At 40.6% G+C, this 23,301-nt stretch overlaps 1 protein-coding gene across 1 annotated transcript in view; it reads right to left on the bottom strand.

Moving 5' to 3' along the window:
- LOC125465267 (hemicentin-1-like) overlaps positions 1–23,301 on the bottom strand; it is a 434,244-nt gene that overhangs the window by 353,713 nt on the left and 57,230 nt on the right. The window contains exons 3-4 of the mRNA XM_048558547.2: positions 2,355–2,513; positions 243–365 (exon numbers count right to left, since the gene is read on the bottom strand). Coding sequence (XP_048414504.2) covers positions 243–365; positions 2,355–2,513 — 282 coding nt within the window. The remainder of the gene's footprint in view (positions 1–242; positions 366–2,354; positions 2,514–23,301) is intronic.

Here is a 23,301-nt window from a genome sequence, read left to right as displayed (position 1 = left end):
GTTTGACCATGGCAACTATAGTTCATGAATTTACGACTGCCCGCAATGTGATTGGACTAGGGAATAGAAAAATCAATCAAGGTTTCTGTTCCTGATCACTGTCCAGTGGCACATATTTAACATATATTACGTTATCCCAGAACAGCAAACACAATCCAGGTTTTTCAAAGCATTTAACCTGGTTTTCTGGGAAACATCTCCGTGGAAAAGTAACAGTTCAGCTAAAGGGTGCATCTGCTTACCTCATTGACTTGCTGTTTATCCAGGTGGAATATTTGACCCGAGCTCATTGAAGCTACCTCTTCAAAAGCTTGATAACCAGGATGGCCTCTGTCCCCACAGTCTCCAGTTAATACAAACACAACCTGTTTGGATAAGAGTTTCAATCACTTTAATCGACTCCCAATTATTTTTTGTCAAAAGCCCCTCAGCCTTTAGATTAACATTAGGTTTAGTTAAACATTTTGCTTAAAGAAATGTCTGTCTAGAATGGAACCTATAAGTTTGACCTCAAAACAAAAAAAATGACAAAACATTGTGAATACCAGAAATCAGAAATAAAAGTAAAACTCTGGAAATACTCAGCAGATACAGCAGAATTCTGTTTTACTCTCTCCACTGACACTGACACTGCTAATCCTGCTGAGTATTTCCAGCATCTGTTTAGCTTTTGCCAATAACACACTAATAGTCTAACACAACAATACTCAACACCTCCATGGGCATGAAAATAACAGAAAATAGACAAAAGCTTTCAGAACCTGTTCCTTTGGACTTGCAAGAGATCAAGGAGAAGAAAGATGACAGAAGGGAGGAAAGATGGTACAGCAAGGCGCAGTAATAAGGAGGGAGGGCAAGGGAGCAAGGACAGCAACTGGGAGAGGGAAGGAGAAAGTCTGCAAATGGAGGAGTGAGGCACGGAGACTGCAGTAATCATGAGAGGAAGGGAGAAGTAGATGGCACATCGCTGTGGGGTGGAAGGGGGTAGCAATTGTCATTGAGGCATGCAGAATCTTTGGTCCAACTTGTTCTTGCCGACCAGCTTTCCCAAACTAACTAGTCCAATTGTGTGGGGAGGAGGGCAGAAATCAGATCTCAGAGGGCAAGTTACAGACAGTGATTTGAAGAGTAAGCAGAGGAGAATGCAGTCATCAAGAGAGGGAGGATAGCCGGCACTGGAAGTTAGTGATTTTTAAATCCAGGCGGTGAGATTCCCTGCACAGTGTGGTTCTGCAAATTTAGAGAAGTGTTACTTATTAAATGCTTAGGATTTTTTGGTGGTAGCCTGTAGAAGTCTCATTGAAGGATCTTCCATGTAGGTCACATTTTTCAGAGCACAGCTGGTGCCTGCCAACACAATTTTACAAAGAGGTCCTAAAATAGTAATTAGACCCATCAATTGCCCATCCAATGCTGATTTCAGGCGTGGGTCTCGCCTGGCTCCTTTCTTCCCTCTTCACCAATATTTTTGGACTGAAGACTGAGTGATTTTAGCATCAATCTTGCTCCACTCTCATGGCTATTTGTCTCAGGTCTCATAACAATGCAATATAAATAATTTTATAACACATCCTGTTGAGCTTGTATGATAACAACTCCAAAATCATACAAAGGTAATTGATAAGAATGGCCCACCAGCCTATTTAACAGAGTTTTGATGCCCTATGTATCACAATACATATGCTCCCTAGGTGGCTTTTTCCAATCCTACTTTAAACTACTGTTGAGAACTCAACATTATGAATCCGCCTGAAATCTGTCCCATATATATTGTCACCATATTTATTAGAATTGTTCATCACCTGTTGATGAGCAATGTCAGAGGCATATTTATAATGGTACATTAGACTGGTACATCTACTTTTATTAAAAAATCAACCATATTCTCCCACCTTGAGGAAATAATCCATCTGGACCCATATGCCCACTTTTACAGAATGGAACTAGTTTTTAATCTTATCATGCACAGTGCAAACCATTGCTACCTCTTCAAGCTTCCTCAGCTCTGGCTCAGAATACGCCTACTGCATCATGAAGTACCTCCACTTACAGGAACCCATGTACCTCAAGGAAATGTGATGCTGGATTGACATATTGCAAATACTACAAAACTGCTACCATGCTAAGCTTAGATAGCAAATATGAAGCCCCACTGACATGCTTCCACAAGGTGGCTCAAAAATCTTTACTGTTCCATGGAAAGGCAACAGGCTAAAATCAGCCTCAAAGCATTGAAAGGAAATGTCAATCTGTAACCCACTCACTGAATCGACACTGACAATTGTAATATTCACTCTGTTTTTGCATACTCCAGAGGCAGACCTGTGCCATCTCAGTTGACTCTTCTTGCCTACCTGGGACTGCTTCAGTTGGATGAGTTGCAGGACATCCTTCGTTAGTTGATAGTCTTTTGCCCGGGCATCAGTGAAGACGTAGATAAAAGAATTAGGTTGGGATACTTCGAGTGCTTGCTTAATTGCTCCCATACTCATCTCTGGGCAGTCCCCACCACCCTGGAAGTAAAGAGGCTAAAATCAGATCCATCAATATCTGCAACTGTTTCTTTTGATATTTGGTACTTACTTGATATGCTGTATCTGAATGAAGGGAAACCAAACAACATATTCAACCAATACCAAATGCAGAAATACTTTCCTGCAGTGACCAATATTAAAATAAAGAAACCCTCAGATTCAGAGGCTAACAATGGTAGACCAATCCTCGCTGAGGTCTAGATAAGAGATGACAAGTTAGTGCAAGGGTCCAGCAATTTGTGGCCTTCTAACATCTTATTCACAGTTCACAAACTTTTCCAGTTGGGCTATATGAACACAAAAGAAGCTTAAACAAAATGGTCAAGTAACAGCTGTGTTTTCATTGGACAAATAAAAGGCTGATCATTATTCTAGACTTTATGGATTCAAATAATTGTTTCAGTGAGAAACGCCACTGTATTCTAAATAAATAAAAGCATTTGAGTGGTATTCCTACATGATGGTTGCAGATAATACCTTTGATATGAGGAACTGGCTAATGTTTCTAATATATCTTATAATTAATTATTTTGAATGTGCTATTTGAAGTTACATTTTATAACAAGCATCAATAGTTGAAAATTTTTCTTCATTCTATATATCCTAAGCTAATGTTTGTTTTAAAGGTGACTTTACTGACAAAATTACAGCTAAGAATAACAACACTGTTAAATTCACTTTGGCCTACTTTAATTTTGACTTATGTATTTATTTTTCATTATGAAAAGAGTTTTTATTTATAAATGATGCATTCTGCCAGCAACAGTTGGAAATTTACCAAGTATGTGATTAAAAAGCAGATAGTTTTCCTCTTGTGAATCCTAACAGTTTTTATTTTAGGCAATTTTGTTTCAGAGGATCATCAGATAACAAATAGTTGCCAATCTCGTGCTTCAGATTGTAAAAGGTAACATGTAGCATTGTAAAAACCTGTGGCACATACCTTAGCAATATTTAGGCTGAGCAGGAGATATACAAAAGACTTTATTTGAGATGAATGTCTGAAACAACCAAAAGGATTTTTTTTTTACTGGTGCCAGATATCCAAACCTTAATCTTAATCAGTGCCTACTGATGGTGAGTCTGTGTGAAAAATTTAAACACCTCCTATAAACACAGAAAAATTAAGATAACTAGTTGTGAATCTCAAAGTATCATTGCTGGGTTTTCTGTACACTGGAATTAACTGGCCATAATTCTTAAAAATAATTTCTGGATGCTATAGAATGACTTGAATTATTTATGTTTTAATTTCATTTAAAATTCTGGTTAATAGCCTTATTTTAGTAATTCAATATGAAGACAAAAGATTCCTGATGTTTGAGAAGCAGCATAAATGTAAAACGAATACTATTTACAGCATAGAAATATCCTGCAAACCTCACGCCACTCTTCAAACAGTTTGGTCTTTGTCTCCTCAGCTTTCAGAAGACAATATTTATGCCACCAGTCCCTAGACTTCTGTGATTCTCTCTATGCATGACCACCTCCCTGCCTCTCTTGAAAGATTTTATTTGAATAGCAGTCTTCTGAAATTGGCTCAAGTTCCTCTACTACCCTCAAAACTTGACCCCATTTTCTCAGTGCCTCCTTAATCATTTTTCAATCATTCAACGGCTCTTCCCTAACTTCTGCCAACCCTCAAATCTCTACATTGCTCCAATTCTGGCCCCTTGCATATCTCTTATTTAATTACCCCACCGGTGGGAGCCTAAGTCCTAAGAACTTGAATTCTTTCCTAAAACTCTACACCTCTCTCTTGTCCTTTAAAAGGCACTTTAAACCTCTACAAAGAAGCTTATGTCACCTCCCACAAAACCTCTTATAAGGTTCAATGTCATAATTTGCTTGATTGAAATTGTTGAGATGTGGGAAGGAACCCCTTTATGTCTTTGCGTCTGTGCTGATGCTCTGAAGAAGCCACTTAACTCAGTGTCCCTTCCACATTTTCTCCATAGCTAAGTAAACAATTTCTCTTCAATTAACGAGATTCTCTTTCAAAGACAAAGTCTGAATCTGCCTCCACCATACTGTCAGGCATTCCAGATCCTAAGCACTCCCTGGATAAAACAAATTTCATGCATCTCACCATTGAATTAAGATGATTGTTTTTTTATGTCAATGTCCTTTCATTCATGAATGGAACCAGTTACACCCCAACTACTCTGGGTGGATTTCTCCTGAGTTTGAATACTTATAACAAATCTACTCTCAACCTACAAGGAAAAGAATCCCAACCTCTCTAATCTTTCCTCATAACCAAGGTTCATCATGTCTGGAACCATTCTTGTGAATCTATTTCTGTATTCTCTATTGCCTTCAGATCCTTCCTGAAGGGTGCCTCACAGATCTGGACACAAGCTGAACCATTGTTTGGCACAAAGATAATAGACAATAGACAACAGGTGCAGGAGTAGGCCATTCGGCCCTTTCAGCCAGCACCACCAAGTTATATAAGTTGCTGTCACTGTGCATGAGCATGAAGATCGAAGACCTATTCAGTACCCAGGGGTCAGGAATTTCCCAAACTACCCAACAATCAGGAATTATTCATGAAGAATCAAGCTGCATCTTTAATTATAAGGACAGCGGGACTTGTACAAGACAATTTTGCTCCCGGAATGAGCAGAAGGCAGGATTTTGCAGGCCTATTAAGTGGCAAGCCCAGCCACCAATGCAATGCTGGGATTAGTATTAATTACTTTAAGTAAGACATCTGCTCCTTTCTCAGGAGAAAGTCCTGCCAAATGGACGGCCAGCAGCTTTGCAGTCCCAGCAATACAGAGTGTTGGCCATAGCTTGCTTTACAAGCAATTTTGACACAGGAGAGACCAAACTTGGGGCAATGGTGACCAGAGTGGGGGCAGTGCTAAGGAAAGACATGACTGAGACAAGACGGTGGAAGGAAAATGGAGAAAACACAGGGGCTTCATAGACTAGCACCATTCCCCCCCAGCCATATTGTTTGCCCACACCACCCGCAAGCAGATAATGCATTTGGATTTCCCAAACGGTATAAGCCTTCCTGCTATGGGTAAAATACTGGCAAGGATGGATGATTCCGTTAAGTCAGCTTTAATTGATCAAAGGGCCTCAATAGGGCCACGGATGGGCAGGCTACCCAACATTTATACCAAACCCTGTGAAGTTTGAGACAAAGTAGGGGCCAGGTCATGGAAGGCCACACACAGGATTTTACAAACTTCCATGTCCATACCAGCCAGCAGAAGACTGGAAAATTTTGCTCGAGATTTCAATCAACACCAGGATGATGTTTTAGCGTATTGCGCCCATAGGTGCTAGCGAGTTTTGAGAAGATTTGTAGCTCAGGTTGAGGTTCTGGATGTGAGTTTGCTCGCTGAGCTGGAAGGTTAGTTTTCAGATGTTTCGTCACCATTCTAGGCTTCGTCGGAGGCTCACTGATGTTACCTAGAATGGTGACGAAACGTCTGAAAACTAACCTTCCAGCTCAGCGAGCAAACTCACATCCAGAACAGGATGATGTTTCCACTTGTGCCAAAGATGAAGGCGACAGGCCATAGATTAAACACAGTCACCAATAAATTGAACTCTGCAAAACCTCTTTCCCAGAGCGTGGTGAGCATGTCGAATTTGAACTCAGATGGAGTCTTTATGTGAATAACGTAACTGTACTTAAAGGAAAACTAGATAATCATATGAGAGAGAAAGAAATGTAAGGTTATGCTGAAGTACAATGGGAGGAGAATTGTGTCGCTTGTTTCTGCACTGGAAATTTTAAATAATGTTGCACAATTCACATTCTCTGTTCAGTTGACTGAGTTTAGTTGAGCAATAACAGTCACTGGAATTCATTCCCAAGACTCACAATGAGCATCCAGTGACTGAATAAAAGCAAATTACTGCAGATGCTGGAAATCTGAAACAACCATACAGGATGCTCGAGAAACTCAGCCGGTATGGCAGCATCTATGGAGAGGGAAATATAGTTAATTTTTCAGGAATGATATGATTCTTCGGCTAGAACAGAATATTTACAGACTCTGCTTAAGGAAGAGGAAAGCATCAATATTACTGAAGCACATCTAATTGTGGGTTATATCCACCAAAAGGTATGAAAGAGAGCAAGACCATGTGATGTTGCATTACTTCCTGTGAAGCTGTACACTTCTGATTACCATGACAGTTAGAATTAAATCTTTATACTACACAAGCTGCACAACATCTTGACTTGGAACTATATCACTGTTTCTTCATTACCACTATGTCAAATGCTGGAAATCCCTCTCTAACCTAAAATACAGCAACTTTTGCATCCTATGAGTGTTTTAGAAAAGATCAGGAACAGATTTGAAAGGATTGGATTTCAGTGGTGGTGCAGAATAAAGATTTAGTATGTGGTGGAAAATTGATGTCTATAAACCTATAAATCAAGAAAGGGGAATTTAACAGTTTCAGCTAATGAGGGAGAGCCAGCATGGATTCATGATGGGTAGATCAAGTCTGACAAACTTCAATGACTTTTTTGAAGGGGCGACTAAGGTAGTGGGCGGGAGAATGTCTATGGATTTCCAGAAGTAATTTGATACAGTGCCACATAAGAGATTATTAATTAAGGTAGACGTCCACAGGTTTGAGGGCAAATTACTGACATGCCAGGAAATTTATTGAGTGGCAAGCAATAGAAAGTGGGGATAATGGATAGGTACTCAAATTGGCAGGATGTGAGGAGTTGATCATGAGGAGATGGATAATATTTTGTTTAGCATAAGTATTAAGGGATATGAGCCAAAGCACATATTTGAAATTAGGCACAGCTCAACATGTTCTCATGCAATGGTGGAGCAGGCTCAAGGGCTGAATGGCCTGTTCCCATTCCTGTGTTCCTAGTACTGTTATTTTTGCCCTGCTAAAAGTGTAGTGCCCTGAAGTGGTAAAGGCAATGATTTTTGGCGAATGGAGGAACAGACCTAAAAGGCACCAACAGACCAAATACCATAAATAACACGTGGAAATTTCCAAATGTAGGAAATCTGCATTTTCATGATTAAGGAGAAAATGCAATTTTTACAATAAATGCTACAATCAGAATTTGAGGGAACAGATCATGATCATTCAGGGACTGAAACATAAAGTACTGGAGATCGCAGCAGGTTAGGCAGCATCCATGGAAAGAAAACAAGCTAACATTTCGAGCCTAGGTCATCAGATATGAACTTCACATTCCTAAGTGGTGATCTGGTTAGTGTTTTTAAAAAAAAACATTTTGATGCTGCTCACAAAGGCAAGACACCACCTGGTTGCCTCTTACAAATGACCCTGTAGTGACTATAACAAGGTCAGCCAGGTAGACCTCTTAGAATACGAGTTCTCTGATTCAGGGTGTTATTTTGATTCAATCAGAGATCCCAGACTGACAGACATTTTGACACTGAGAATGGGTTCTGAGGGAGCTGGGTCAGTGTCAAGGAATTCTAAATCTAAATGGAGGGTGACTTGATGACAGAATACCAGTCTCTGTGGAGATATTTCAGTGGTAACAAGGGTAAAGCACATTCTTGAAGAAACACGCTCGCAACAGATGATCTTGAGTTAGGGTAAGCATTTCAGGCATAATTTTATTGACTCTAGCTTCCAGCATCAGTAATCCTTACTATTTTATTTGGGCAAATGATATTGGGGCAGATGAAATGCAACAAGAAATTCTTCTGACAGCTTGTGGGCCCACAACTTTTCCAGTTTATCCTTCCCTGAGGGACCAGATACTAAAACCTTTCAGAGACAATCGATTTAGTAAAGGAATATTACTTAACCAAACGTCTAATTCTGAGATGCTATCATTCCAATAAGCAATTTGAGAACCAGAGGAATTCGTATCGGGATTTTCAACTAGATTAACATGACTGGAAGAGGCATGTGACTTTGGTATAATCCCTACAGATGTGCTAAGAGACTATATGGTAAGTGGGATCAGTGATGTAACCATGCAAAAGTACCTACTAGCCAAAGCCCAAGTGGACTTCAAACAGGCAGTACAAATCACTTTATCATTGGAAAATGAGGCATTTTCCAATGCCTGCTCCAAGGGGCGGTGTGGACTTGTTGGGCCAAAGGGCCTGTTTCCACACTGTGGGGAATCTAATCTAATATGAGTTGCAGGGCACACCGATGGAAGCGGATAACCTTACCCGTCTGACTGAGCTTGGGGAACACCACTTGAGTGAAGGCAATTGAACATCCACGATCAGGACATAAACGGACCAGAGAGATTCTAGGTCAGACAGTAAAATCCCAAAACAAAGCCAAGTCTCTGCCAAATGGTTAAAATTTTTTTCAGGATCCCGGCCAGCAAGCCATTGTAGTTGCTGCCGGTATAAGGGCTCGAGAGAGCAAAGGTGTCCTACTAGACCTAAATTGAGTAAGAGAGCTCATAGTCTTCCATGCAGGAAAGTGCATACCCGGAAAGAACAAAGAACAATAGCACAGGAACAGGCCCTTCAAGCCTGCAATGGCACATCTTGCCCTTCCATACTACAACTGTGCTTCACTTACAGGATCCATATCCCTTTTATTTGCTTCCTATTTATGTATTTGTCCAGGCGCTTTTGAATGCTGCCACTACCTCCTTTGGCAACACGTTCCAATCATTCATCACCCTTTGAGTGAAAAACCTGCCTCACACATATCTTTTAAACATCTTGCACCTTGCACCCATGTCCCCTAGTAATTGGCCATTTCAACCTGTGAAAAAGCCTCGTATGTTCCACTCTATCCACACCATTCATAATCTTTTAAACTTCTATTGGGTTGCCCATCAACCTCCTGTGTTCTAGTGAAAACAAACCCTTTCTATCCAATCTTTCTTTGTACCTAAAATCCCCCATACCAAGCAACACCCTGGTGAACCTTTGCTGTACCTTCTCTAAAGCATCCACATCCTTTTGGTTGTGTTGTGACCAGTACAATACGCAATGTTCCAAGAGCGGCCTAACTAAAGTTCTGAAAAGCTGCAGCATAACTTGCCTATCCTTATACTGAATGCCCCTTCCAACAAAGGCAAGTATGCCAAAGGTCTTTTTTATTACCATATCTACATGCGCTGCCACCTTCAGTGATGTGTCGACCTGCACACCCAGATCCCTCTGCATATCAGTACTCCTAACAGTTCTGCCATTCACTGTATAATTTCCACCGGTACTTGACCTTTCAAAGTGCATCACCTCACAGTGGTGCAGATTAAACTCAATTTGCCATTTTTCTGCCCATACCTCATACTGATCTATATCCCATTCTATCCACTGACAATCCTCCTCACTATGCACAACTCCACCAATCTTTGTATTGTCTGCAAACTTACTAATTAGACCATTTTCCTCCGAATCATTTGTGTAAATCATAAACAGCAGAGGTACCAGCACTGATCCCACTGGAACACCACTAGTCACAACCCTCCATTCCGAAAAGCATCCTCCCACCACTACCGTCTGGCTGCTTTGATTGACCCAGTTCTGCTAACTTGCCAGCTCATTCCGGTATCATGTGACTTTATGTTTGTACCAGTCTGTCATGAGGCTTTACTGAAGTCCATGTAGACAACATCAACTGCTTTCCCTCATCAATCATCTTTGTCACCTCCTTAAAAAACACTCTATCAATTTAGTGAGTCATGACCTCTCCTGCACAAAACCATCCTGTCTATTGCTAATAAGTCCAATTTCTTCTAAAAGCGTATAAATCTTGTCCCGGAGGATCTTGTCTAATAATTTCCCTACCATCGATGTAAGACTCACAGATCTGCAAATTCCAGGATTATCCCTGTTACCCTAATTAAACAGTGGGGCAATATTGGCTATTTTCCGGTTCTCGGGCACCTCATCTGTGACCAAAGATGCCAGTCAATTTTCCAGCAATTTGTTCTTTCGCCTCCGTCAATATTCTAGGATAGACGCCATCATGACCCAGGGACTTGTCCACCTTTAATACTTTCAAAGATGCACAACACCCCTTCCTCAACACTCCCTTCCCTAGGATCATCCTCCACCAATTCCTCTTCTTTGGTGAATATTGATACAAAGCATTTCTTTAGGACCTCACCTACATCTTCTGGCTCCACTCATAGATTTCCTCCTTTTGTCCTTGAGTGGGCCAACCCTTTCCCTGACTACCCTCTTGCTTTCTACATATGTATAAAAAGCCATGGGATTTTCCTTAATCCTGGTCACTAACAACTTTTCATGACCCCTTTTAGCCCTTCTAATTCCTTGTTTAAGATCTTTCCTACTTTTCTTGTATACTTCAAAGACTTCATCAGTTCCCATCCTCCTAAACCTTATGAACGCTTCCTTTTTCTTTCTGACCGAGGTTAAAACAGCCCTGCTCATCCAGAGTTCATGTAACTTGCCACATCTATCCTTCATTCTCACAGGAACATGTGGCAAGGCAAAGTGAGGGCAATCAAAGGTGCCCCGGCTCCTACATCTGTACCACAGCTTAAGTCTTTCCTTCGGTTGGTGAATTATTATGGAAAATTCATACATAACCTGGCCTCCATCCTGGCACCTTTGCATCAACACCTAAAATAGTGTCAGCCTTGGAAACAGTTTTGCAGCCAAGCCATAGTTTGCAGGAAGTGAAGAATAGCTAGCATTCTCTAAAGATTCTGGCATACTATGATCCCAAGCGAGATCTGGTATTGACATGTAATGTCTACTCATATGCATTAGGGTAGTAAGGTAGTATTAGCTCGTAGGTGGCACAAAGCAGAGGAACTCCCAATAATATATGCATCCAGGACATTGGTTAATGCAGAGCGCAAATACATCCAGATAGGAAATGATGGTTTGGTGGTCATATTTGGAGTCAGGAAGTTCCACCAATGTCTTTGTCATTGTAAGTTTGTAACAATAATGGACTACAAACCCCTGCAGACAAGGCAGTGCCACCCACAGCTTTAGGCTGAATTTAGCTGTGGGCTCTAATCTTGCACAAAGTGATTGGATGTATACAGAATTTATTCATCCTACTCAGGGACAACTATTGAAAAACTGCCTGTATATTCTGCAATATATGGGAGTCCCAGAAGAGTTGGTCACAGATAATGATCAGCGAATTTGAGTATTTCTTAAAGTTGAATGGGATTTGACATATAAGGAACACTTTTTGTACCATCCATCAGCCCGATACTAAGAGCTCCAAACTTTGAAGGCAGGTTTGAAGAAACAGCCTACAGCTTCACTGTTCATATTTGATTGCAGAACCAACCCATATGCAGCTACAGGGATATCTCCAGCAGAGTTGCTTACAGGGAGAAGATTCTGCACCAGGTTAAATCTGATCTTCCTTGTCCTGGAGGGAGGGGAGGATGAAATGGCATCAAGAATGCCAGTGCTGGACACCAGACTCTGCCAAGCAAGAGGGATGGTTTACTACAGTGACAAATTTTGGTCCCTGGAACGAAGGTGGTCTAGGCACAGTGGCTCAGTGGTTAGCACTGCAGCCTCACAGCACCAGGGGCCCCGGTTCGATTCCAGCCTCAGGTAACTGTCTGTGCGGAGTTTGCACATTCTCCCCATGTCTGCGTGGGTTTCCTCTGGGTACTCCGGTTTCCTCCCATAGTCCAAAGATGTGCGGGCTAGGTGGATCGGCCATGCTAAATTGCCCGTACTGTTCAGGGGTGTGTGGGTTATAGGGGGGTGGGTCTGGGTGGGATGCTCCGAGGGGCAATGTGGACTTGTTGGGCGAAGGGCCTGTTTCCACACAATAGGTAATCTCAAAAAAAAAGCATGGAAATGGCCTGCACGGGTAAGAGGTTCGATCAATACAAGGTCAGGACCAGCGATACACAAAGTTTGGGTAGAAGCAACAGCCCTACACAAATACATGAACCATATGAAAGCCACAAACTCATAAAAGATGCAGGAGCAGAACAAATCCTGCGGCTCGGTACAGTCAGAAAGGCTTTCAGAACCCATGGCTTCTCCCTCTTCATCAAGCATTGAAGTGATCTTGAAATCTGAGATGGACATAGTCGATTTTTTTTTTTGCAGTGATGCCTTTGCCATTGAAAGAAGACAGTGAATTTCTCCCAAGATGCTTCAGGCACAAGAGGTGAGCTCCTGTGCATTACCCATATCTGACACAGAGTGGAAGGAACCTAGCCCACTGCTAAAACGCCCCAGGAGGCTCTATCCAACACAGAGTCAGAGGAACCTGCCACATTGCTAAAATGTCCTAAGAGGCGCTGCAACAGAAAAGACCAGCCTACGTCCTTGGACTGAGGAGGAGGGATATAGTGATTGTAATGAGGTTAGCCAGGTGGACCTCATATAATATGAGTTCCCTGATTGGGGCTGCCAATCCAATCCAAGAAGGGAGTCCTGACAGGCAAATAAAAAGAGGAGTGTCAGACATTCCGACACTCTGAGGACTGATTCTGAGGAAACTGGACCAGTGTCAAGGACTGTCCAAGTGTAAATCAAGAGTGACCTGCTGACAAAATACCAGCCCTTGTGGAGTTATTTCAGCCCCTTTGGCTGATTTGTCAACTTGGTGGAAATGTGGTGGAGGGAAATTCAATTGTGGCATTCAAGGGGGCATTGGATGATTATTTAGATAAAAATGGTGTCCAGGGATATAGGGGAAAAGGCAGAAGATTGGCACTAGGTAATAGAACTAATATGATGGGCTGAATGGCCGCCTTTTGCCCAGTAAAAATTCTGCTTTCTGTCATTGTTAATATTCCCAAGAATTAATTCCAGATTTCTTTAATTATCTCCTTCTCCAGACATTGTACGTTACAGTCAATTAAATATTTCTGAAAGTACAGTCACTGTCCCATAATGATTTGGGACATCCTGAGTCATGAAAGGAAAAATATGAATCCAAGGCTTTTTCTCTCAAATATCCTTACCCTGATTTCTACAGGTCATACAGGAGTAGGTTGGAGTTGGCTTTCATCCAAACTTCTCTTAGGCTGCGGCAAAGTACCTCATCACTTGTTTCAACTGAATTGATTTGATTTGCTTTGAATTGTTGTCACATGTACTGAGATTCAGTGAAAAGTATTATTTTGGATCATATCCGAACAAATCACATTTTACGTAAGTACGTCAAAATGACAGAACAGAATGCAGAATACATTAAAGCTACAGGGACAGTGCAGACAATGATAGGCATGGATATAGTGGCACCCATCCCATAGGACCAAATGTATAACCATTTATTGATCTCAACTTCTCACCAACTAAATTCTGCAGTGGATAGAGGACTCAGGAGCAAAACCTCACTTCCAGCAAAGTTATTGTTACAAGTGGCCTTAGTTTCCTTGAAAGTGATCTTTATTTCAGTCTTTAGTTCAGTCCCCTTCTATCCCATGAACAACTTGTGGAATGTTAATGGACCACTTGATCCAAGGCTACAACGACCCTGATGTTTTCATAAGACTTATAAACCCTAAGGGGTCCACTTAAATGCATTTCTTACATTCCACTGGTTCAATGATGGAAAAAACAAATTTTGACAGTGTGCAATATATCCCCATTAGGGTACAAATAGGTTATGACATCTCGCCATCTCTTGAAGGCAGTACTTGGATGCCACAAATTTGCCTCACTTTTAATTACTAGGGGAATGACCAGTTCTAAGCTCCACTGTAGGATCAGTTTATGGGTGCATCAGTTGGTGTAAGGTGTAGAGTTATCTGATCTCAGATAGATGCTGCAAGCGGCCTTAGAATCCTTGTGTTAGTGAAAGAGTGGAAAATCAATCTGAGTGTCTGCCCATTGTAAAGTGGCAGGTGCGGATTTTGGTAAGGGAAGGGTTGGTTATGGTTCTGATATCGTTGACAACAAAGTAATCTGCCAACATCGCCTGTGTTTATAATGGAGGGTCTCAACATACTATTTCACAACATGAATGAACATAGTCAGAAGACAAGCACAAAAATGTAAAGGGTGTAAAAGTTCAAACACTCACTACAAAGTGGGTCATTTAGGTAAAACTACATTTATCAAATCTCATTCCACTGATGGAGTCACTGCAGACAAAGTAGCCAATTTATACACAGCAAGATCCCCCAGTAAGACAGTGAGACAAATTTTCAGTAATCTATTTTCTTAGTGGTGAAGGAAGACTTGAATCCATAATCTTTTCACTCATAAAAGATAGTGAGTTAAACAGCAAACCATACAACAGTTATGGGGAAAAAATCATTGGAATATGAATAAAATCCGACAGGAATGCAAACACTGCTGCCAGTGACATGTGAAATTGCAGTGACGGTAAAAAGGGAAGACTCCAAAAAAATCTGTTACATTTCAAGAATCAAGACTATGTGGTATTTTCCCAGATGATCACACCTGACACTGTGTTGAATTTGCCACCTCAATGTGTGGCACTGGGTGGAGGTCATTTCAGGTAGTGTACGGTCATGAATTTTCCTTTGACTTGGCTTTGTCATGGCCTATACAGTAATTAGCGCTGCAGGATGCACTACCATAGAGATCTACAGCAGAAGCACTGTTCTTAGATCATGAAAAGGTTTATTGTTTTTCTTAACTAGGAAGTTCACATTATTACATGACAGCAATAAGCAAACCACGTTTGGTCAATAATAATTATCAGGTCCTTAGGGAGCTGGTATAAATACACTTACTCGTACCTGAAGCTAGAGTAGGACTCCTTGCCTCCAACCACAGGCTGTGCTCAATGCTGATGGAACAGATGGATCTAACGCTAATGGAACATTAAACCCGTATGATTATATTTAAATCCTCACCATTACTTGAAACAACAGCAGAGATACACATTATGTTTGTCTCATCATACCTAGACTCTCTCTGCACCCTGCAGTGGATCCCAAAATCTGAGGTATCAATTATTTTAGGAAAAATACTGCACAACAGTAAGTCTAAACTGTATAGGAAACACATACTCAGCTGGTATATCCTGAGGAAGTGGTAGATGTGGGACAATTACAATGTTTAAAAAACATTTGGATAAGTACATGAATAGGAAAGCTTTGGAGGGATATTGCCCAGGACCAGGTAGGTGGTGCTAGTTTAATTTGGGATTATGTTTGGCACGGACTGGTTGGACTGAAGGGTCTGTTTCTGTTCTGTATAATTCTATGAACACCAGTGCAAAGGTGCTGATAATCAGCTGTAAAGCTGTAAAGGTCATTTTGAAGGATATTTATTCATTTAATTCATTGGTAGATACCTGTAAATCTTCATTTGCTACTGATGGAAAGAGACCACATAATTACCATCAGGAAATGGGCATCCTTCCTAGTACTGCTACATTTTGGATACTCTTAAATAGGAAAGGCACTGCGTATTTGGACAAGGGCACATGGTTAAACAAAGGCTCGGCTGGTGGAAGTAACAATGGGGGCCATCAGCACACACCATTACTTATATGTAAATTGCATGGAGTGGGCAAAGTTGGCAGTTAAACATGAAAATACAACACCTTTTTCTGAGATGCGCCACACTGTTAGTTCTGGGAAAATAGTGTCTCACTGTCTGACTCACCTTATAAATATATTTTGTTGTCCTGCTGACAGGACAAGCAAGGAAATCTGTTCGTGCTGTTGTCTTATTATAACAAAAATGGAACTCAGCTTCTTCCAGCAATGACTCCAGCACATGTTGAGAATTTATTGCAGCTGTGTGATTTGGGAGTAAATGTACAATAATGAAATTACTTTAAAACATTCCCTGTCCAGGAAAATAACAAGTATGAGCCAATCTGTAATGTTGTTATTTCCTAACTTCTAAAACAAATGTACAACTTATTCTTTCAAAAAGCAGCAGGCTTTCACAATGGCTGTAACTTTAATTAATTAACTTTGACATTATTTTTCTTGGAACTTCCTGCAGAAAGCAGTGAATGTCAACCAGGAAAAGCATCACAGCTGAGCCATGTCACCCAATATCCACTGGTGTATAGTTAGGATTGAGAGCTTTGGCTGATGATTTTCTCTATAAATCTCCATTGACTCCCTTCACATTCAGATGAACCGCATAGATCAGAACTGAAAACTAAAACCCCATTCTTCATAAGATCAGTACCATGTCAGCCAATGTGGTTAATGGCTGAGCTGTTAAAACATTTATAGTCAAAGTAAGGACTCTAAGAAACAGAATGACCTCCCATGATAGAGCTGCTCCTTTTCTTGTCTGTGCTAAATGAGACTACAACAATGGAGAAGGATAGTTTGTGTCTGCTGGCATAGCTCACACATCTTTCAATCACCACTGTCCAAACATCTGTCCAATGTTTGGTGCAAAAATGATAGCAAATAAGTGTTGCATGTATTAACAAAAAAGGTACGATCTTTGGCAGCCTTTCTTCTCCTGACAGGATGGTTTGCATGCGATGGCAAATCTACATTAAAAATCACCTGGTGTGGTTCACGAGTCACCCTCTGACACGGAGTCTATCTCTTACGCTGCTCCTCCACAAGGTCAACCACTAGAGGTCCTGTGTTCAGCTGCTCTCTCCCTGCTGTTTTTGTCCTTGTTCTTCTTCATCATTCTCACACAGAAATAGGTCATAAATAGATCCGAAATTGAATGCAAATCCTTTTCTTCATAACTCCTTTATTTAGAATACAGCAATATGCTACCTGATAAACCGTCATGCCTCCTTATAAATTTTTGACATCAATTAAATAATACACATATTTAAATAATTAATTACACATCCAAAGGATACAATACCAAAAACAACAAAAATGTTACTCTATGAAAAGGAAATCTAAGTTAAAATGTCACTGTCCCCATAGTGCCAACTAGATGTGGAAGCATCAAACATACTGGGAAACAGAAAATGTTCCTTTTCTGTACAGATATAATCGCAAAAGATGGGCAGATAGTTAAGCTTATTGACTCCTCAATTGTCAGCTTCCTGAACCTGTTGTGGCCACCTAGGCAAGAACCAAGAACAGATACACTTTCACCAGCCGCCAGTTCAAAGCCATATTGTCATCAAATTTTAACTCTTTGACATCAACTGCCTCACTTTATATTTGCTGTTGGGAGAGCCCTGCAGAGAAATGCAAAAGGTAAACCTTAAGAACGTGCAACAATCTTCAGTCATAAGTACCGAGTGGATGATCCATCTTAGCCTCCTCCAGAGATCGCCAGTATCAAAAATACCAACCTTTGGCCAGATTGATTCATGCCATGTGATTTCAAGAAACAGCTAGAGGCACTGCATATGGCAAAGGTTACAGGCCAAGACAACATTCCAGCAACAGATACAACACTGGTGTCTGTGAGAATGTAGAAAATTGTCCAGGAACGTCCTGTATTCAAAAAACAGGACAAATTGAATCCTGTCAATTATCACCCCAGTCTACCCTCAAACAGTATAAAGTGACGGAGATGTCATCAACAGTGCTATCCAAGCAGCAGTTGATTAGCAATAACCTGCTCACTGACACTCAGTTTGGGTTCTGTCAGGGTCACTCTACTCCTGAACTCATCACAGCCTTGGTTTAGTGGCTTAATGATGATGACTTAGTGGTATTATCATTGGAATGTTAACCCAGAGACTTGGGTAATGTCCTGGAGACCCAGGCTCAAACCCTGTCATGGCAGACAGTGGAATTTTAATTGAATAAATATCTGGTTGATTGTCAGGAAAAACCCATCTAGTTCATTAATGCACTTTAGGCAAGGAAATCTGCCATTCTTACTCAGTCAGGCCTACATGTGACTCCAGAACCTCAGCAATGTGGTTTACTCTGAACTGCCCTATGGGCAATTAGGGAGGCACAATAAATGCTGCCTGGCCAACGATGCCCTTACACTGTAAATGAAGAATTAAAAAATGTGGACACAAGAACAGAATTCCAGAGGGTAAGTGGGACTCACAACTCTTGACATCAACACCGCAATTGAATGAGCATAGCATCAAGGAACCCTAGAAAATTTAGAGGTAATGGGAGTTAAAGGAGAACAGCTCCATTGATTGGAGTCATAGGCCCAACCATCTTCAAAATGCTGCAACAATAACCTTCACAACATCCTAAGATTAGTATTGGACATGTCCACTGCAATCCACCCTATGTATGCCTCTCATAATTTAGTAGGCTTCAATCAGATTCCCCCTCATCCTCCTCTGCTCCAAGGAAAACAAACTCAGCTTAGACTGTCTCTCCCCATAACTGAGACTTCTCATTTCTGCAAACATCCTCGTGAATCCAATCTGCACCCTTTCCAGTGCCATCATATACTTCTAATAGAGTGTCAACCAGAACTGCACACAGTATTTCATCTGTGGCCTAATCAGTGTTTTACAAATTTGCAACAAGGCTTGCTTGGTCCTATATTCTACTCCCCAGCTAATGAAGGCAAGTATCGCATAAGCCTTCTTCACCATCCCATCTACCTGTGTTGACACCTTCAGGGATCTATAGATTTGCACACCAAAATCCCTTTGTTCCACAGTATTCGCCAGGGACCCACCATTCAGTGTATATCCTTCCCTTATTAGACCTCCCTAGGGAAGACAATAGCCCAGAGGTACTATTGCTGGACCTGTTAATCCAGAGACCCAGGGATGTTCTGGAGACCCAGGTTCGAATCTCTCCATAGCAGATGGTGGAATTTGAATCCAATTTAAAAATCTGGAAGAGTCTAATTGTTTGGAATGTTAGGAAAAACCCATTGGTTCACTAATGTCCTTTAGGAAAAGAAATTGCCATCTTTACTTGGTCTGTCCTACACATGACTCCAGACCTAAAGCAATGTGGTTGACTCTTAACTGCCCTCTAGGCAATTAGGAATAGGCAATGAATGCTGCCGGGCCAGCAATACCCTCATTCCATGAATGAATATTTTTAAAAATGCATTACCTTAATCTTAGCAAGATTAAATTCCATCTGCCATTGCTAGGCTTAATTTACCAGCTGATCTATATCAGACTGTGGTCTGAGACCATCCTCCTCGCTGTCAATACCACCAGTGTTCGTGTCATCTGCAAACTTATTAATTATACCTTCTACATTGACATCCAAGTAGTTAACTCACATAAATAGCAAGGGTCCCATTACTGATCCCTGTGAAACACAGATGGTCACAGACTTCCAGTAACAAAAACAACCCTTCACCGTCACCCTTTGCCTCCTATTTGAAAGCCAATTTGGAAACAGTTTGTCAACTTGCCTTGGATCCCATGAGATCTTACCTTGTGGACCAGCATTCCACATGGGACCTTGTCAAAGGCTTTACTGAAGCCCATGTAAACCATACCAACTGCACTATCCTCATCAATATATTTAGTCACCTTTTCAAGAAACTCAGTTAAAATGGTCAAACAGGATTTTCCTCCAACAAATCTGTGTTGATGATCCTTGATCAATCCTTGCCTTTCCAGGGGTTGTCCCTCAGAAGTTTTTCAAATTACTTCCCTTGCAATGATATCAAACTAACTAGTCTATAATTACCTGGCCTACCACTGCTACTCTTCTTGAAGAAAGGAACCACATCAGCAATCCTCCAGTCATCTGGCACTTCAAATGTAAGCTGCAAAGTATTAAATATCTCTGCCAGGGCCCCAGCAATCACCTCTCTTGCAACCTGGGATATATCCCATTAGGCCCTGGGGATTTATGCACTTTTAAGCCCACTAAAACATCTAAAACCTCCTCCTTATTAATCCTAATATGTTCTAGAACCTCACCATCCCAACACGAACCCCTGCCAGCAATGTCTTTCTGCTTTGCAAATACAGGTGAGAAGGATTCATTTAAGACCCCACGCATGTCCTCTGGCTGTATGCACAGGTTGCCCCTTTCATCTCTAAAAGGCCCCACTCTTTCTCTGGTAATTAGAATGAGATATAGAATTAGCTTTATTGTCACATGTACATATCTGATTACAGTGAAAACTTTACAAATCACCAAATACAGTGTCATCTTAGGTGCTAAGGTACCTAAGTAGATTCTTGAGTACAAATTGTCAGGAAAACAAAACAGAAAAATAAAGAAACAAAAAGTCCAGCATTACAGATCTGCAAAATCATAGCCATAAATTAAGAAAAAACAAAAAGTTCAGAATAACAGCTCCCTTGTTCTTAACACACTACAAAATGCCTTGGGGTTTTACTTGACCCCATCTGCCAAAGATATTTCATAGCCACTCTTTGCTCTTCTAAGTTCTTTTTTAAACACCCCGTACACTTTTTATACTTTTGAATGACATCCCCAGATCCCTACTTTTGTAGTCAATTCCTCTCACAATAAAGGAATACATTCTATTAGCTTTCCTAATTACTTGATGCCCCTGCAGGCTCACCATGCAAATCATGCATGAGGACAAGTGGAGCTCTGGAGCCTCTCACAAACTTAAACAATATGCTTTTTATTTAGTCTTTCTACCAAAATGGATAATTTCACATTTTCTCACACTATACTCCATTTGCCACATCTTCATCCACTCAACCAGCTTTTTTCTGGCCTCCTTACTTTCATAACTATCTTTCCAACCTATCTTTGTGTCATCACCAAATTTGGTAATCATACCTTTTGTCCCTTCATCCAAGTCATTTATATAAATTGTAAACCATTAAGGTTCCAGACCCAATCCATAGCATACCACTCATACATCTTGCCAACTAGAAAAATAGCCATTTATGCCTACTTTCTGCTTTGTGTTAGCCAACCAATCTTCCATCTATGCCAAAATGTCACCCTCAAATTGTAAGCTTCTGTTATTCTGCGCAATCACCTTTCAAATAGCTCCTTGTTAAATTCCTTCTGGAAATCTAAGTACAGTACATCCTCTTTTCCCCTTTTATGAACAAATATATTACAACCTGAAAGAAGTTGAAGAGATTGGTCAAACTTGATTTTCATTTCACAAAACCCTGTTGACTCTACCTAATTAGCTTAAACTTACTGAACTATATGGCTAGAACCTCTTTAATAATAGCTTCTATCATTTTCCTCTTGGCAGATGTTATGCTCTAGTTGTAATTGTAACCTGTAATTTTGCACTTTCTGCCTCCCTCTCTTTTTCAACTCACTATCTCCCAATCCAATGGGACAAATTCTTAATCACAGCAGTTTTGAAAAAGTAAAACCAGTACGTCAACTATCTCACTTACCATTTTTTTTAAGACCGTAAGATGAAGCCAATCAGTCCCTGAACCTGTACCACTTCTCTGGTGTTTGACAATTTCCTGCATTTCTACCTAAATTCCATATCCTGATTTATCACTGCTTTTATTACTTGTATCCTCAATCGCAAAGACTGTTCTAAAACACTCCCCTAATACAGTTGCCATTTCCATATCTTCAAATATTAATTGTCCAGTCTCACTTTAAATAGTACCCCAACACTCAGTTTATTAACGTTTTTCTTTTCTAAATAAATAGAAACATCTGCTATTATTTTTTACAATTCTGGATTGCTTGCTTTCACGCTTTACCAATTATTTTGTCACACTTTGTTTATTTTATACTCTATTTATTCTTCTGACCTGCCACCATTCTCTAAACAATTATATGCCTTTTCTTTTAGATTGATACTATCTTTAACATTTCTATGATGTGGAGTATATTTAAGGCTGAGATAGATTCGTGATCAGTAGTGGAATCAAAGATTATGGAAAATGTAGTCATAAGGGATGTAGGATCAGCAATGACCCTATTGAATGGCAGGACAGGCTTGAGGGGCCAAAGACCCTACTCCTGTTCATATTTTTTTATAGTATTATGGTATAAATAGAGGAATAGAAACGAAAATATTGACTGGAAGGCTGAGATGAGGCAATGCAAGGAAGGTAATAAAATCATAGTATAGGCTAGTTAGGTCAACAAACATTGAATTAGACACTGTGTACAAAACACTGAGAACCAAAAACAGAAATAATACCAATCACCGCAGCAAACCGAGGCATATAAATAACAAGCGGGACAGAACTCTGACGCTTCACCAGAGGCGCATTGATGATGTTAGTTAGCAGAGTGGCGAAACGTTTGTAACCAAACCCACTGACTCAGCTAGCATGTCTACAACCGCACCATCTTCACCATCCCTAATCAGTCCTTAACTTTTGAAATACATGTAGATCTTGTCCCTCAGAAACCCTTCGAACAACTTACCCACCACTGATGTCAGGCTCACCGGTCTAATGAACCATGGCTTCTCCTTACCACCTTTCTCAAATAATGGCACTACATTAGCCACCCTCCCATCTTCCAGCATCTTACCAGTGTCTTTCGATGATATAAATATCTCAGCAAGGGGCCCAGCAATCACTTCCTTTGCTTTCCACAAAGTTCTGAGATACACCTGATCAGTCCCAATAATTTATTCCTCTTTATGCATTTTAAACATCCAGCACCATCTCCTCTGTAACATGAACACTTTTCAAGATATCATTATTTATTTCTCCAAGTACTGTAGCTTCCATATCCTTCTCCACTATAAGTTCTGACAGGAAATATTCATTTAGTATCACACCCATCTCCTGCAGTTCCATACCTTGCTGATCTTTTAGAGATAGTGTGATGATCTTTAAGAGGCCTATTTTCTCCCTAGTTACTCTTTTGCCCTTAATGTATTTCTAGAATCTCCTTGGATTCTCCTTAACCCCATTTGCCAAGCTAAGCTATTTCATGTCCCTTTTTGTCCTCCTGATTTCCCTTTTGATTATACTCCCAGTGACCTTATACTCCTTGAGGGATTCACTCCACCCCAGCTGTCTATTCCTGTCTTTTGTCTCCTTCTTTTTCTTAACCAGAGACACAGTCTCTCTCGTCATCCAGTATTCC

This window comes from Stegostoma tigrinum, chromosome 29, assembly GCF_030684315.1.
Source record: "Stegostoma tigrinum isolate sSteTig4 chromosome 29, sSteTig4.hap1, whole genome shotgun sequence".
In the NCBI taxonomy this organism is placed as follows: domain Eukaryota; kingdom Metazoa; phylum Chordata; class Chondrichthyes; order Orectolobiformes; family Stegostomatidae; genus Stegostoma; species Stegostoma tigrinum.
The sequence above is the reverse complement of the archived record's forward strand: the minus strand, read 5'-3'. Positions and strand labels throughout refer to the sequence as shown.